This window comes from Octopus sinensis, linkage group LG8 (assembly GCF_006345805.1).
Source record: "Octopus sinensis linkage group LG8, ASM634580v1, whole genome shotgun sequence".
Lineage (NCBI taxonomy): Eukaryota > Metazoa > Mollusca > Cephalopoda > Octopoda > Octopodidae > Octopus > Octopus sinensis.
Window position 1 is genome coordinate 90593718 of NC_043004.1, and position 19165 is coordinate 90612882.

The 19165-nt window shown below is 34.6% G+C and overlaps 1 protein-coding gene across 2 annotated transcripts in view; it reads left to right on the forward strand.

The window, feature by feature from the left end:
* Nucleotides 1-556: 556 nt before the first annotated feature.
* Nucleotides 557-19165, forward strand: part of LOC115214904 (receptor-type tyrosine-protein phosphatase T) — a 186700-nt gene continuing 168091 nt past the window's right edge. For both annotated transcript variants that reach the window (XM_029783961.2, XM_029783962.2), the window contains exon 1: nt 557-750. In XM_029783961.2, the coding sequence (XP_029639821.1) occupies nt 675-750 (76 nt within the window). In that variant the 5' untranslated portion in view covers nt 557-674. The remainder of the gene's footprint in view (nt 751-19165) is intronic.

A 19165-nucleotide genomic window follows, 5' to 3' on the forward strand; every position in this document is an offset into this window, starting at 1 on the left:
ATAAAGAAAACAGTATGTGAGTGTATCTATATGTGTGCATGTGAGAGAGAGAGAGAGAAATTGTAACAGGAAGAGATTTAGACTGAGAGAAAGAGAGCATCTTGCCAAGTGTGCACATGGTTTTGAATATAAATATATGTATATGAACGAGAGAGGGAGGGAGGAAGAGAGAGAGAGAGAAAGAGAAGCTATAAAAAGAAAGAGCAAAAGGCAATAACAGAGCGAAAAGAGAGGGACAAAGAGAACGTTAAATAAGAAATAAAAGAAAAGAGAAAGAAATAGAGAGAGGAGTACAAAAAGAAAGAGCAAAACACCAATAATAGAAAGCGAGGAAGAGAGAGAGAAAAAGAGAAAAAGGAAAACAAGAAAAAGAAAGGAGGAGACGGAGAGAGAGAGAAAAAACAGGAAGAAGGGAGGAGAGAAACAGAGAGACGATAAACTGAACGAGCGAGCGATGACTGAATTAACCAATCAAATGTTGCCGTTGCCTCAGCAAACCACTTCCGGGTAAATGGTAGCGAGACATACACACACACACACACACACATATACAATACATACGTACATACACACTGCCACTTGCTTACTGTTCGCTGTGTGTATGTATGTGTGTGCGTGTCTCTTCCACATGTGCACACACAAACACAACCACACTCACACAAATATGAAGTAAAATGGCGGAGCTACTATACCTAACAAACACTGGATTACTGACACTCTTCTATTTCTCGCTATTCTGCAATCAACTAGGTGAGTTATTTGATTGAACACTTTAGAGTTAACCCGATCGGATCTCTTTAACGTGATTTCGTGGCTTGTTCTGCCATCGTTACCCCGTTCTCGACGACATTCTATGTCCCCACCACCATCGAAAGATTCTCATCGTCACCACCACTAGCTCGCTTCAGTTGTCCCCTCCTCCGCTCTTCCTATGTCTTCAACGACATAATATAGTCGACTCGGATAGAGACACATAAAGAGGTGCATGTATACATATATACACATCTATATGCTATTATATATTTGTATAATATATATATACACCCGCACGTAGATTAAATATGCTATGTTGCTTATTGTCGTTCACTAGCGGCGGCTCTCATTAGAAAATTCGTGTCTGTCATCGACCCGAGCGAAAGACACGCAATTCTATGTATATATATAAATAATAATATATTACATAAAATCATTATATATACATATATATTACATACTTACAGATATACGTATAAATGTCGATGCATATATATATATATGTACACTTTTGTATAAATGTCGATGTATGTGTGCATACGCTTATATATGTAGATGTATATGTGGAGACTTATATGTTATATGTATATATACTGAAAGATATATGTAAATAATTGATATGCACATATAAAACGTCTCCTTCAACATATATATGCTTTCATATATATATATATAATATATATATATATATATAGACACACATATATACACACACACATATATACATATATACACACACACATATATATACATATATACACACATATACATACACACACACATATATATATACATATATACCCACATATATATATATACACACACACATATATATACATATATGTATATATATATATGTGTGTGTGTGTGTGTGTATGTATATATATATATATATTTATATATAGCAAGTGTTTGTCTTCCACCTGTCTACGTTTGTTAACTTGTTTCCTTGTAATTCGCTTCATACATTCCCAGAATTATCGTCTTTTTTATATATACAGTATGCACACACACACACACACACACACACACACACACACACACACACATATATATATATATATATATATATATATATATATATAAATGTGTCTATACAAGACTGTGTGTAATGTCAACTTAAATGGTACATGTAAGTATTTATATATGCGTGTATATGTGCATATGCAAATGTACACGGTGTCTGTTTATGTGTATACTTGTGTATCTACACACTTATATTTAGTCATATGTATATACATACAGACATGCATACATTGTGTCAATCTTTTCGTGAATACATGCACATTATGAGTAGTATACATCAACAAGCATTTTAAATACCCTTAAATACATAAACGTATATACATATATATGAATGTATGTGTATATATATATATATATATATATACGTTTGCATATTTAGCCATGTATATATGTATACATACATATATAAACATAAAGATACATACATATATATTTATATACACATATATACACATATAAATATATACGTATACACACACACATACACACACACATACATATACACATACATATATATATATATACATACACACACACACACCACACACATATATATACATACGGTTATATACGCGGGTATCTGTCTGCATACGCTTATATATGAGGATATCTATGCATACATTTATATGTTGATGTATATATGTATACTTTTATATAAATGTCGATGTATATATGTATACTTGTATATAAATGTCGATGTATAAGTGCATAACTTATATACGTAGATGTATATATGTATTCGCTTATATATGTAGATTTATATATAGAGATGATTGTGTATTCGTTTATATATGTCAATGTATAAATGTACACGTTTATATATGTCGATGTATAAGTGTGTACGTTTATATATGTAGATTATGTGCGTATACTTTTACATATGCAGATGTTTTTGTGTATACGTTTATATATGCAGATATTTATGTTTATATATGTTGATGTGTATACATTTGTATATGTATATGTTTATATGTATAGATGTCTGTGTATACGTTTATATATGTAGTGATATGTATATGCGTCTATATAGTTATAGATGTGCATGTGTATACATTTATGTATATGTGGATACGCTTATATATGAATGTATATATATGTATACGTTTATGAGGATGTGTGTATGTATATATGTGTGTGTTTGTGTATATGCGTTTATATATGTAGATATATTCGCTTATGTGAGGCTAATGCACAAATATGTAGATGTGTGTGAGTACGCTTATATATATTTTAGTTAACGTTTGTAAATATATGTATACGTCTATATCTATCTGCATCTCTCTCTCTCTCTCTCTCTCTCTCTCTATCTTTCTATCTTTCTATCTATCTCCATACAGACATATAAATGTAAATATATATATAAATATAGGTATACAGTTACGTAAATTGTGTGTGTATATGTATCGGTTTGTATACATGTTGGTTGTTTGTATACATTTACATGTATGTACCTTGAGGTTTTATGTGTTTGTCTATTTCAGTGTGTGCGTTTGCATATGTAAAATGCATGGATGTATACATATAAACTGTGTCTGTATGCATCTCTTGTCTAAAAACATACGTAGATAGATATTCATGCGTACAAACATAAAATATGCATTTATAATTTTCAGAATTCTGTCTGTGTAAATACGTAGAAAAATAGATAAAATCATTTTTGTGTATGTGGTTCACACACACACTCACAAACACACACACACGTGCCTATACACATACAAAATTCATATCAGTAATAAGTGTAGTATATAGCAATTTCCTATATTCTTTATTATATTTGTGGCAAAGATTAAGAATGGTGTCCATAGCCTGCGATGAAGGTATGAACAGAATATTGAATGAACTCCAGTTGGTGTTCGTTTCGTAAGCCTCTATAAATTGTCATAAATATACATAAATGTGTAAGACTTGAAAATTGATGTAGATATGTATCTGTTTTGTCACTCCTCATCTCTCTTTGTCTCTCTATATATTGATATATACATATGTATTCATGCACATGTATGTTCGTGTGTGTGTGTATTTGTGTGTCCGTTCGATGTTCTTTCCGTGTAAAATACGCATAATCATATACAAGGAATGCATTATATTTAATTTCTTAAATTTTATGCTTATGACATCTGCTGTGAGTGCGTGTGATTGTGTTTATATATGTAAGTATATACATGCACATACGTTCATATGTATATATACACACACCTCTATGTATGTATGTCTATATGATGTGTGTGTGTGTATATATATATATATAAGGATGTATATATATATATATATATATATATATAAGGATGAACAAACTGAGACATTGAAGTGACTTAACTTTCTAAAACTTGATATGTGCTCTACTAAAATGCATTGAGTAATGCTTTAATTCAATATAAAATTATTTTCTTATTTATAACTTAACATAAATAAAGACATTAACATATCTATAGATGTATATTATGTATATATGTGTATGAATGTGTGAGTAGGTATTTGCATATATACGATTGTATAAGCACCAGTGTACTTATACATTCATATATATATATGCATGTACGTGTATATATGTGTGTGCTTGTGTATTGGTTATGTATGTATATATTATGCATGTATGTAAAAATAGTGAATTAGCAGAACTGTTTGGGTGATTGATAGAATGCATCGTGATATTTCTTCCAACTCATTGCATTCTGACGTTAAATCCTGCAGAAGTCCACTTAATCTGTTTTCCTTTGGGGTTGATAAAAGGAATTGTTAATCCAGAGCAGTGGATTGGTGAAACGATTAGTCAGGAAGTATCTCCTACTCTCTAGCTGTCTCCTCTAGCTCTTTTGGTTCTTTACATTTTGACAGCGATTACCTGTGACGATACTGGTTCCGAACTGTATTGGCCCTTGCCTTGCTTTTTTCTTTTGTATAACATTGGCAATGTGATGTGATGAGGTGAGGGGATATGCAATGTATAGACAGAGATGCATACAACTGCTAGTTTCTACAAAGTAAGCCGAGGCCTGCATACAGGTGCAGATAGCCAGTCCTGACAGACAGGTCTTGCATGCATATGCATGTGCTTATAAGCATGCATATACTTTTTTCTATTATTTCTGTTGAAATTGGCTCAATCACTGCAGACTACTTTCAAATATAGTACTCAGCACATAATACAAGTTTAGAGTTTTGTATTTTAAAATTAGCAGGCTATCATTTCAACCTAAGGTCATTACCATGATACTTAACTAATGATTTAAGATTGAAACAATGACCATTGTGCCATTGTGTGTGTGTGTGTGTGTTTATGTATAATCACACACACATACACTATTTCTTTTTGTATATGTCTAAGTTTTATATCAGGCAGGAGTCAATGTAGGATATTTGCTATGTTGATGATACCTATTAATGTAGACATATATATACACAACTGTCATTTTGTTCCCAGAAAAGTACAGACTCTTTTCTGTAGTAGCGAGTTGATTCTGTCAGATTATTGCATCATTTGAAATTTTTTGTAATTGTTCATCTCTTGAAGTGAACATGATTTCAGTTGATGAAGAATTTGTCTTGTATGTTATTTAGTATATCTTTTTTTTCCCCACTGTTATCCAAATTCATGCTACAAGCATGAGTCTTAGCTCACATTTTGTTTTAATTATGCATATTACCCAATCTTGTGGATGTTCTCTGCTCTTTTTGTAGATGTCTAAGTCTTATCTCTGGTTGGAGTCAAGTTTGGACAATAGTTGTACTGATAATGCCTCCTGGGACAGAAACCTGTGTTCAGCTGTCCTCTTCTCTCTAGAAAAAAAACAAACCAGATGACTTTTCTTTAGTAGCATGTTAATTTGAGAAAAATTGCTTGAGAATATTTCCTCTTTTCAGGTTTAACTGCAATTGCTGTTAGGTGCTTGTTTACTTCCTCTCAAAGGGAAGATAATTTCAATAAATCACAGATTTATATCTTTGTTGTCAAAATTCATGTCACTGGCCATTGAGTTATTTCTTTTATCTAATTTTCATTTTATATATATATATATATATGCCGGTGTCATGTAAAAAGCACCATCCGATCGTGGCCGTTGCCAGCCATGTCTGGCCCCCGTGCTGGTGGCACGTAAAAATCACCATCCGATCGTGGCTGTTTGCCAGCCTCGTCTGGCACCTGTGCCGGTGGCATGTAAAAAGCACCCACTACACTCACGGAGTGGTTGGCGTTAGGAAGGGCATCCAGCCGTAGAAACACTGCCAGATCAGACTGGGCCTATTGCAGCCTTCTGGCTTCCCAGACCCCAGTTGAACCATTCAACCCATGCTAGCATGGAAAGCGGACGCTAAATGATGATGATGATACATATATATATATATATAGCAAAAATGATCTAAGAGCAGTAACTCAGAGTGGCTAGTGGCCTGTATTTGAACAACAAAAATATGGGTAATTAAATACTATACAGGACAGATTTTTGATGTATTGAAATTATTTCCATTTCCAGGGATTCTAGAATAATTTCTTGGTGGTAGTTAAGCTCAATTCCAAAGGAGGAGAGATAATATCAAGAATCAAGAAATCTCCAAAATTGACATACCACTAAAGAAAAGACTGTCTGGAGACAACAGGATAGCTGCACTTCTGTGTTTCTGCCTCAGTAGACATCGTCAATACAGTAACTATTCTGCCTGATCTCTAGCAGAAGTGACTGCTAAATATATTGACTAGAACACATTTATGGCCTAGCTAATTTGAATAAACAAAACAAAAGTGGGCTAAGGGAAATGATCCAGAGCGGTTGGAGGCTTTTATTTGAACAACAAAGACAAATAAAGATGTATTAATTTTGTAGTCAACTTTGACTTTCATCCTTTGGGATTGATAAAAAATGTACTATTGCTTTTGAATATAGAAATGTAGAAATTCCCTTTAAAAAAATGTGCATGTAATTCTTATTGCATAGCTTTTGAAAATATGTCATGTTCTAATTTATTTATTCATCATCGGATAATTTAATATTATATTCATCAGGAGTCTAACCGTTAAGAATTATAATTATGGAAGTTGCTTGTAGTCCAAATTAAAACTGGAGACCTGGTCTGAATTCTTTGAATAAAGTGAACTGACAATTACAAATACCACAAGGTACTTCTGTCTGACTCTAGCAATTCTATCACAAGGTCTCTGAAACTAGTGGAAGGAAGGCTGGAAGATATTGTCAACTAGATCTTGCTTGAATGTGAGCAATGGAGTGAACTCTGTTAAAAAGGTACTAAGGACCTGTAACAATAGTCTTCCTCCTATCCTGATCTGGGACTTTCATTGATTAATATGCAGCTATTTGGCCAATGTACAATCAACATGGCATTCAAAATTGCAATATTAGGTATCTCAGTAGCTATTTTATGGGATAAGGTACTGCAGATATTACTCTCAAAGGATTTGAACTCAGCCAGAAAGAATACAAAGAATACTCTGAGGCATCCTATAGGTCACTAATAGTTTTACTAATGTCTGTCTGTCTGTCTGTCTTCTTCCTTCCCTCCCTCCCAACCGAGATCCAAGGATCCTCCATTTGTCTTCTTCATTCCCTCCCTCCCAACCGAGATCCAAGGTTCCTCCATTGGAATTTCAACATCAGAGTGCTTATGTATGTATATGCAGATTTGTATGTATATATTTAAATGATAAACTTCTGGAAAGTTTGACAGATTTTTACAGTTCCAGTGAAGGATTGGATCTGTAGTCTTTGAATTAGCTTTCTGATTTTGAGAAGCCTAATTTCTCAAGATTGGTATTTTGGCAGCTTGTTGCATATGCCAGGGCTCCAATAATTACAGGTATAAACCTGAACTTGTAATCTGGATAGAGTAACTGCAGATGTCTCAATAGTTCAGCTTTATGTTAACATCCACTGGGCAGCTAATTTCCACAACTGTGCACAGTTTCTCTTCTCTATCCCATGTATGTATGTTTGTCTGTTTGTAGACAAACTTGACAAACATACAGAACTTAAGGAAATCTGAAGAGATAACACAGGAACTGATTTACATTTTCAATAGTACATGTTTGAAAGGGAAACTTTTTCTCTTATGGTTGGTGTTAAGAAGGAATTCCAGCATGGAGACCATGCTGAAAATAAAGTATGAGCAATTAACTCAGAATAAGAACTGATTTTGACTGTGACATTCTTTAACCCATGCTAGCAGGGAAAGCAAACATAGAATGATGAATCCAGGTTAGTGGATTGATTGGATTGTTAGTGTTGCATAAAATGTTTTGAGTCATTAGCACTGTTCCTGTGAGAGCTCTGATGCTTTACCCTTGGTGGTGTGGAGAATGGAGACTTGTTGCTTGTGCAGCTGCTAGTGTTCTGTATAAAAAAAAATACTTTGATCTGATCTGACCTGTGCACTGGAGAAAAACTTTCCAGCTACATATGTATGGTTACCCCTAAATGATGAAAGCCTTGGAATGCATCCATCTATACACACACACACTTGTATATGCATACATATGTGTGTGTGATATATATATATATATATATATATATATATATATATATATATATATCTTAGGTCATTAAAAATGGAATGTCTGATTTTGAACTGAAAGTTTATTTTACTTTATCTCAACAAAAAACAGTTAATCAAAATATGCACCTAAATTATCAGCACAATTTTGACATTTTATCAGTAGCTTATTTATGCCTGCAATGAAGAATTCATGATAGCAGGAGGTGATGAAACCATGAAAGGATGCTTTTGCATCTTCTTCAGACATGAAATTTTTTCCTTACAAAAAATTGTCTACTGCTTGGAAAACATGATGGTCAGTTGGTGCAAGGTCTGGTGAATATGGTGGATGACAGAGTACTTTCAAGTTCAGTTCCTGTAACTTGAGTAGCATTCTTTGTGCAACATGTGGTTGAGCATTGTCTTGCAAGAATTGGCCTGTCTCTATTGACCAGTCTTGGTTGTTTAATTGCAAGTTCACTCATCATTTCATCCAACTTGTTGATGTATACACCTGCTGTAATTGACTTTCCAGGTCTCATGAAGCTGTAATGGATGACACCATTAGCTTTTTTTTGGAGAATATTCTTTTTTGGATTGTGTTTTGGCACTTTGTCTCTATCCAACCACTGTGCAGAGCACTTACTATTGTTGAAAAGAATCCATTTTTCATCACGCGTAACAATACAATGCAAGCGCAAAAATGGTTCACTTTTATGCTGTGACAGCAAAGAAAAGCAAGTTTCAAGACAATTTTTGAACTATCCATAGGTTCATAAAAATTTACTTACAAGAGAAAACACAATATATAATAAAGACACCATGCATTCCAAAAAGTGATGTAACTCTTCAATGTTGTAAAACAAACAATTGTCAGAATAAAACATTAGACTATCAAACTTGGTGCATAAGAAAATCGGACATTTCATTCTTAATGACCTGATATCTGTCTGTCTGTCTGTATATATATATATATTATATATATATATATATATATATAATATATATATATATGAGCGTTAGGAAGGGCATCCAGCCGTAGAAACATTGCCAGATCAGACTGGGTCTGGTGCAGCCTTCTGGCTTCCCAGACCCCAGTTGAACTGTCCAACCCATGCTAGCATGGAAAGCAGACGCTAAATGATGATGATGTATACATATATATCAGTTACACCACTGCCACTACTATCAGCTTAATGTCCCATGCTTACGTATGTCAGAAGACGTGGCACCCACCAAGTAGAAATGTTCATCAGGCAAAGTTCATTGTGCAGAATATTCCCATCTCTCTCATGGGATATGCTAATAGATTTGGCCATTTGCTTTATAGTCAATCACCTGTCATCCACCACCATAGGGTGAACATGACCAATGTTTTCCTTGGTGGCAGCAGTTGCAGGATGTTCAAACCTTGGGTCGTCTTCAAGACTCTCTGTTCCCCTCTGAAATTCAGCTGCCCACTTTTGCACTGTAGATAAAACTGGAGCATCACCCTCTAATGTAGCAATTATATCAGCATCAATACTTGTTAACACCACAATGTGAATTTGGTCAGTTTTTTGTTTTGTTGATTTTCAAGAGAAGTCACTAGTAGTTCCTTTTGATGTCTTCTTTGAACTGTTAGATGTCAGAGTACCCAGAAAGAAAGAATGCAATTATTAATATGAAGAGTTGATATTAATGCATGCAAGATTTCACAGCTCTAGCATCACTCCTTCATAGTCAGCCTGTGAACTTTCCATCTCACCCTTGTGTAAAAATTAGTGAAAAGTAGCTTGTCAGTTTCAAGAAGAAACTGACAAAATATCTTCTGCAATTCAGTTAAATTTTGAAATCTGGATCACATGTTAATTTTGCAAAAGTTAGTCATTGACAACTTATGTTATAAGTTGAAAGTCATGTTATTTATAAGTTGAAAGTCATGTCTCTGCTCTCCTTAAAATACCAAAGTCAAATACTAGTCTGAAAAAGTAAAGGGTGTACCACAAAGTAACATTTTATATCCCCTTTTGTTTCCCATCATATATAGAATAATGTTATAATTGATCAGTCTGCAGCTAGAGGGAGTGAAACTAAAGTAGTATACAAAATCTAGGTGAATGAAGTTATTTATATCTCAGATGACAGAAAGTTAGGCTAGTCATTGACAACTTATGTTATAAGTTGAAAGTCATGTTATTTAGGTAGGTCTCTGCTCTCCTTAAAATACCAAAGTCAAATACTAGTCTGAAAAAGTAAAGGGTGTACCACAAAGTAACACTTTATATCCCCCTTTGTTTCCCATCATATATAGAATAATGTTATAATTGATCAGTCTGCAGCAAGAGGGAGTGGAACTAAAGCAGTATACAAAATCTAGGTGAATGAAGTTATTTATACCTCAGATGACAGAAAGTTAGGCAAATAACAACACATTCTTTTATACTTTAAAATGCCATACCTTCTGTTATGCACACACCCCACACCACCATCTTCAAAGTTTCATTTTGCTCTGAGAGAGAAAAACAATTCAAAACAATCAAATGTGTTTGTGACAAACTGTCAACTACTAGCTGAAATCTTAGGATAATGAGAACTTTCATTACAAAAAAAAAGAAAAAAAAGTATTCTGAAATATGTTAACCTTCTGAAATCCTAAGTTACAGTAGACTGCTGCTCTTAACTTTGGTTTCCTAACAGGAGAGGCTTTATCTACCAGCTGGAGAAATTTTCATTTTTCATGAAACAGATAACTCAAGTTGGAGACATGAACAACAGTGAACGAACTCTCATTCAGTCTCTAACTCTCTGGAATGCCAATGGAGATGTTGTCTTTATATATGGAAACTATTTCAAAGTCTTATTCCAAAGTTTGGCATAACATGAAACATGGAGCCAGAAGAGTAGAAGGCATATCAAGTATCTTGCTTCAAACATCTTTTACTACAAAATGACATTTTAAGAGTCACAATAACATTATTATCTGCTAAAAATTCAGGTAGAACATAACCTAAGTTCTCCTGAGAACATTGAAATGATATTTAGATGTACTACTTCCTTGAGTTCCAGTTGAGCTATTTCTAAAGAGTTACATCTAAAGATGAGCCGATTAGGGAGCCTCTAACTTGCCTTATTGCAAATAACAGCCAATTTTCTCTCAATTCTCTTATTTTCAAGAACATAGGAGCACACATTAGACAATATCCTAGATATCACCTCAAGATTCCTTGACTGGAAAGTTTTGATAAGTCTAGATCAGAGCTGACCTGGATTAAACAACAAAAACAACATATAAGGACAGGCTTATAGGAGAGTCTCTATGTGACTACTCAGTCTACTAGAGATAGTTGCCATGTTAGAATGCTTTTCATCATTAGTCTGCTTGATCATGGCAGACCTTGGGTTAAACAACAACCAGAAGTAAGTTCCATTAGTTTGCTGATCCTTGAAGTAATGATACTCAACATTAATCTTGAATCCTAGGATATGCAGCAGAGGTAACACCTGTTGCATATCCTAGGGCGATATTCAGCAGGTGCATATTGCCCTAGGATATCCATAGAACATTCATTTTACTAAAGATAGTGCTTTAGCATGGCCTTTGCAGTGGTGGTGAAAGTGAAGTAAAAAATCTGGAGTATTACAGTATTTATGTGAATGTGTGTGCATATATATTCTCTTATTGAATTTTGCCTTTGGACTGTGGCCATGCTGAGTATATCTTTAAGGATATACTTGACTTGTGTTTCTTAGCTGCAGAAGGACGAAAAATGAAGTTAATTTGCATGATATTTGTTTGAACTGAGAAGGTAAAGAGTTCTAGCCAGATATCATAAGATATGTTGTCTTAAGCTCTATTGATTCTGGTGTCAATATCATACACTTAAATGTCTGTATATATATACACAAACACATATATATATATATTTATGCGGGTGGCATGTAAAAAGCACCCACTACACTCACGGAGTGGTTGGCGTTAGGAAGGGCATCCAGCCGTAGAAACACTGCCAGATCAGACTGGGCCTGATGCAGCCTTCTGGCTTCACAGACCCCAGTTGAACTGTCCAACCCATGCTAGCATGGAAAGCGGACGCTAAATGATGATGATGATGATGATAATGATTTTATGTCCATTCTACAATGCTGGTGTGGGTTGGATATGGTTTCACAACTTTGTGTCCCCTCTTATTATCCGGTACATGCAGCGACAGAGAAAAACTAAACCTGTTATTATGTCATATTTTTACAATTTTTTCAGGCATAAGATTGTATTCTTATCACCAACTACTCTAAAGTATAGATAGACTGGGTGCATTTTATTGTTCCACTGGATTCATAGAAGTTGTTTCTGATGACAAAAAAAAAAGTCCTTTTTCTTCTCTTTTGTTTGGTCTCCTTTTCTTGTTTTGTTTTAGTTGTTGGTTGCCTGGATGTAGCTTCTGTGTGTGTGTATTATTATCAGGACAGCTAGCTGGTAGAATCATTAGCTCACCAAGTGAAATGCTTAGCAGTATTTCATCTGTCACTATGCTTTGAGTTCAAATTCTGCTGAGGTCGACTTGGCCTTTCATCCTTTTGGGGTTGATGAAATTAGTACCAGTTGAACACTGGAGTCAATGTAATCGATTTATCCCCTCTCCTGAAATTGTTGGCCTTGTGCCAAAATTTGAAATTATTATTATTATTACTGTTAGCATTATTATATTACCAAAGACTGAGTCATTTGATCAATTTGTGGCACATTCTTATCAATAATATGTTTATTCTCAGTTTCTGTGTCTTGATGTTCCTCTAAGGTTTAAGCAGGTTGCATACCTATAGGCATTAATCTACAGAAAAATTCTTTAGAAAAAGCTGAAATGGAGTCTCATAGAATGAATTTTCCCCTTAGAACTGCATGTGAAACTTGTGAACAGTCCCAAAATTAACTGCAAAGATTTTAATGTAGATGATATTTGACTTTGTAAAGAAGAAGTTGCAAAAGGTCCACTAGTATGCTTCAAACCATGTATATGTATCACTTGAACTGATTTGAGTCTTGTTTGTGGGCATTTTGCCCTTTTATCTCTATAATTGGTGTTTATAATGTTATATCAGTACTGTGTTTGCTTAACTATAAACATGTTTTACACAGTGGAGAATGGTATTGTAAAAATTAGGGCACAGTTCAAATGGAATGTAAATGTCAACAAAAGATCCTAAGAATTTGCAAAACATAATACTTCATCTCAGTTTTATGTAAAATAGAAGAGATAAATCTTCTCCTGGACAGGGTAGTGCAAGGTATGCTGATGTGCAAAGCATAAAATGTTCCAGTTAAGTACATAGTGATGTAATTGTTAGTGTGTTTTGGTTTGAAGATGCAATCTCCTAAAATCAGTATAGTCAACCATTGATGGATGTATGCAATTAGAAGACAAGCAAGGGACTATACTTGCATAGAAATAATAATTTCAAAATCAAAATACTTAAATTGTTAATATATCACTGACTAAGATACTAGTTGTTGTTCAGCCTTTTATTCAGACAGGTTTGTCATGGCTAGAATGTCTTTTTATTTAACTCAGTCAAAAGCCATAGTAAAATACTCTCACATGTGAGATGGTACTCCTTCAAACCCAGACATTTTAGATCATGTTTAGCCACAAACCACTCAATTGATTAATATGAAGTTATTCACAAATTCACTCTGACTACTGGCTCATGGATGCGTTGTCTCCTGTTTCTGCCTTTTTCAATGGTCTTAGCTCTTTGGAACTGGATGGTCTTGTCCCATCTCCAATCGAATACTTTTGACTTATCTCTCATCCTCATTGTCCATATTGTTTCCAATCCCCAAACTCTGAACCAACCTCCCCAAAACATAGCCCTCTGGAATTGTCATATGTCTTTCCTGCAGTCATTAATTTGCAGCTGTGAATGAAATCAATTTCACCAGTCTCTGATGGACTGCAAAGGCTATGGGTACAACATTTTCCGCCAGACCAAATTAACAAATTGATAAAATACATTATCAAACATTTTCTTTTCAAAAAATAGTAATGTATGATTTGTGGGAAATTTGAATGCTATTTATATTGAATAACCGTGTAAAATCTCACATTGTAATTTGACTAAGATGTCAATTAATTAAGAGTGCAGTTTTTATCTCAGTATATAAATTGTGAAGAGATAACATTTTAATGTTGTGTATTAAGTGCAAAAACAGTTATACAAATAGTGCATTTAGAATCAAGTCAATATATGTTCAAGAGTTGCCTACAGCATGAGCAGCCAAGAACTGAATGCTATAAATTGCTGAAGTCCATGCCAAGAACTGAATAATTTTCATCTCTAAGCTTTGTAATGTTGAAAATATGGTCAGTGAATTAGGGAGCAACTTTGTTTGAAGAATGACTTGAGCAGGATATATTGGCTGTACAGCCAATATATTCTGCTCAAAGAGAATGGCCAGACCAGAGTTTAGGGAATATCAGAGAAAGAGAATTGACTACAATGGGTATCAAAGAAAGAGAAGTGACTATAATGAATATCAGAGAAAGGAAGGTGACTATAGTGGTACATGAACTTTAAGCTGTATGAAAAAGTGCCGTCAGTGGTTAGACCAAAATCTTGGTAAGCTTTGACAACAAATGGTTAGGTCAAATTTGAGAACATCTGACTATGCAGAGCTGAAACATATACACCAAGTTAGAGTTCGGTCATAGAAATGTTGTATTGCAAACTTGTACAGACTATTTTGTTTTTTTTTACTAAGGAAAAGTGAACTTTAAAAATAATTTAGATGATTGTGATAATAGTAATAATGACGATGGTAATGTTAAATATGTTTAAGAAAAAATGAATAATTAGCCAATGATGATGATGAGCATAGGTTTGAACTGGCCATGCTCCAAGCTATTTCTAACTTAATGGAGTCTTCTCATTACTGTGTCTTATAGTTCAATACATTGTATTGTTGGCACTTGCATTACAAGCAATACTAATTGAAAGCTCTCAGATAAATTCAGTCATATGGGATTAGGATAGTTTTTTTTAATATCTATTTAGCCTAAGGAGGGCTGGAAAACTTCAGGTCCTCCTTGCCTGGTGAGATTCTTGTTGTTAATAATGCTCAACTTGAGTTTTTGCTATAAAGTTCCACATCAGCCATGATCCAGCAAACCTGTGATTAGACAGCTATAAAATATTTTTTTCAGTCTTCGTGGGTCTAAGATTACATTATCTAATGTACCCCTTTTGTGAGATGGTAGAGTGTGATCTGTGTGAAGAGTTTGGCTGATATTTCTAACAGCGTCAAAGATTGTATTGAGGCACCTGCAGGCTAAAACCCTCTTGTAAAAATTGTGTGCTGAGGAGGAGTTCAGAAGGGTTGTAATTCTAGGAAGGAAGCATGGATAAAGTGTTAGTGAAAGTTTTTTAAGTATGGTGTAACTGTATAAATACATAAATGCAAGGGTGAGCTTGAACAGTGGTGAGACAGTTGGCTATTTCAGACAATGAGGAACAGTTGTAGTAGTGGTAAAAGGGACAAAACAGGCGATACATTTAAGATATGGGTACCTCTGCATAAAGTATTCAAGGGCTATTTCTAACCATGATCCCCACTTCCATTTCTCATAAGAGTTTAAAAAAATTTTTTAACACATTGATAAAAACCAATGTATTTTAGGCATGTTAATGCATCCATTTAGGGCAGGGGCTGACAGCAGATGGGTCACATCCCATAAATGAGCTACTGAAGTTTTACTGTGGGCCTTAGACTTTTTCCAAAACTATTGTCAAAGTTAATGTATTTGTGGGTCATTAAGCAGTTGATGGCTTTTAGATAGCTTAGTATGATTTGTTTAATTTTTGCATACATAGGCACAGGAGTGGCTGTGTGGTAAGTAGCTTGTTTACCAACCACATAGCTCCGGGTTCAGTCCCACTGTGTGGCACCTTGGGCAAGTGTCTTCTACTATAGCCTCGGGCCGACCAAAGCCTTGTGAGTGGATTTGGTAGATGGAAACTGAAAGTGGTGCTATTAAGTTAGACATGGCCTGGGCCAATAATGGCCGAAACCTATCAAAGTATCAAAGTATATATGTATATATATATATATATAGGCATGTGTGTGTTTGTGTGTTAGTGTTTGTCCCCCTAGCATAGCTTGACAACCGATGCTGGTGTGTTTATGTCCCAGTCACTTAGCGGTTCGGCAAAAGTGACCGATAGAATAAGTACTGGGCTTACAAAAGAATAAGTCCCGGGGTCGAGTTGCTCGATTAAAGGCGGTGCTTCAGCATGGCCGCAGTCAAATGATTGAAACGAGTAAAGAGAGAATAAGCATTATCACTCATGGAAACAGTGAAGTACATGAGAATTTTTATATAATTTGTAATTTAATGTATTTAACATATAATTTAATGTATATATGGGTCATGGGCAAATGTAAAAATTTATAAGTGGACTATTACAAAAAAAGTCAAAGTTAAATCTTTTAATTATCACAATACTAATAATGATAGATATGTTGGTATTGGTGTAATCATATGTACAGGTCACAGTAGAATAGTGTGTAAGCCTTGAATAAAAATTAAACTTCAATTAATAGTGACTATCTCACAGAATTGCAATCAGTTTAGCAAAATATTAAGAATGCATCTTGCCAACGGTTAGGCCTTTCAGCATTTATACTCTTTTACTTGTTTCAGTCATTTGACTGCGGCCATGCTGGAGCACCGCCTTTAGTTGAGCAAATCGACTCCGGGACTTATTCTTTGTAAGCCCAGTACTTATTCTATCGGTCTCTTTTGCCGAACCGCTAAGTGACGGGGACGTAAACACACCAGCATTGGTTGTCAAGCAATGCTAGGGGGACAAACACCGACACACACACACACACACACACACACACACACACATATACATATATATACACATATATGACAGACTTCTTTCAGTTTCTGTCTACCAAATCCACTCACAAGGCATTGGTCGGCCCGGGGCTATAGCAGAAGACACTTGCCAAGATGCCACGCAGTGGGACTGAACCCGGAACCATGTGGTTGGTAAGCAAGCTACTTACCACACAGCCACTCCTGCGCCTAATGTTGTTGTATTCAAAACAAATAGAATAGTGTATCTTGTCTAAGGTTTAACTTCTATTCATAACACTAATAATGTTAGATAATTTTAATATATTCATATAAGATAGAGTAGGGTGTCCTGATGTGACACTTCAGTTATTATAAATTTATAAGTGGGCCATTTTAAAAGAAGCCATTTTAATTATCATGATGATAGGATATATCAGTATTGATGTAATTAGCTATACAGGTCACAGTAGGATGGTGTATAAAACCTTATTTAAAAATCATAAATTTTGATGGTTTTAATATATTAATGTAATTCATACAGTAATGTGTTCACAGTTCAGCACTCTATCATGATATTAATGGCATTAGACATGTTGATATATTCATGGAGTAGTAGACTAGTGTGTCTTGTCCAAGATTTAAAACTTTTGTTATCATAGTACTAATAGTGTTAGATATACTAATATATTCGTATGGAGTGGTGTATGTATAAGTTTTATTATGAAAGAAAAACAATGCAGCTTCCTGTTAGACTTCTGGAGAGATTATCAAGCTATCAAAGTATAATGTATCACCAAGAGCTACCTGTATGGTAGTTAGAAAGTTTTGAAATATGGAAAGTAGATATTAGAGTATTTGGGTGTTACTTCGAACAAATTAGGTTGTTTTGAATAATTAAAAAAATTGGGGAAATATGACTAACTCTTTTATGGACAGATATCATTACTCACTGTTACATGAACGTCCATATGGCTTTTGGTCTTCTTATTAACATAAAACTGAGAGGCTACTGTTATAGATAAGTATTGCTATGTGTGTTAGTCAGTGGAGAATGATAGAAAGAGTGAAAGAAAAAGCACAAGAAAAATGTTAAGGTAATCCTCAACTGGAGCTAGGGTGTGTAATGATGTTAGGCCACTGATGGTAGAATTTTCCAGTGGAATAGAATAAATTTGTGTAGGAACACCTGGTGAAAATCTCTTTTTCTGGATTATTGACATTTTCCTAAGGGTTTAATCTAATCTATTCTTTCTGCTCTGCAAAGCCTGCATTTTTTACTGTAGTCACTATTTGGGTCTCTTAGTTTCTGGACATGGTTGGCTACCATTATGAATTTCCTTCTGTTGAGGTGTCTGAATGATAATCCATGGCTATAATATCTTTGCTTGATTTTCTCTTCAAAAATACATATTCTTGATTCCCTGATTTGGCATAGTTGAGGTGACTTTACAGACCTCATTTTATGTTGCATTCCTTATCATGAGCAAGTGTCTGCATTTTTGTATGAGCAATCCAGATTGCTTTGCTAACAAATAGGCTTACTTGGGTGAGCACCTTCATGTAGGGTCCATTATTGTAGTTGATTTTTACAGATGTCTGTTGAAAATTTTTCTAATTTTGTGATAACAAATTTACCTAGGAGGGCCAGGAATTCTTTTTACCTACATTAGATTTTTCACATGAAGATAGAAGATACATATATTCTCTTTCTGGTTTGTGGCGGTAAAGAGTGTTTGGAATTCTTTCCTCTATGTGTGTGTGTATGTGTGCATGCATGCATGCCACACCCATATGTTTTGTTACCAGTATAGAGGATTCAAGTAATATAGTACCACTGTAGATTAAACTAAACTACTGCCTGGAAAAGAAGAGGATCTAGAAAGGAATATGCATTTGAAGGGCCTCTGTTTTTTTTTATGCCATATGGCCTCTGCAACAGAACACTAAGATGTAAATACTAAGAAATATTCTCTTTCAGGCTACATTATAGTTTTCTGTGAACCTCTGAGTTATAATAATGAATGTGTCTTTGTAATTACTCGAATTTTTTAAAATGAACT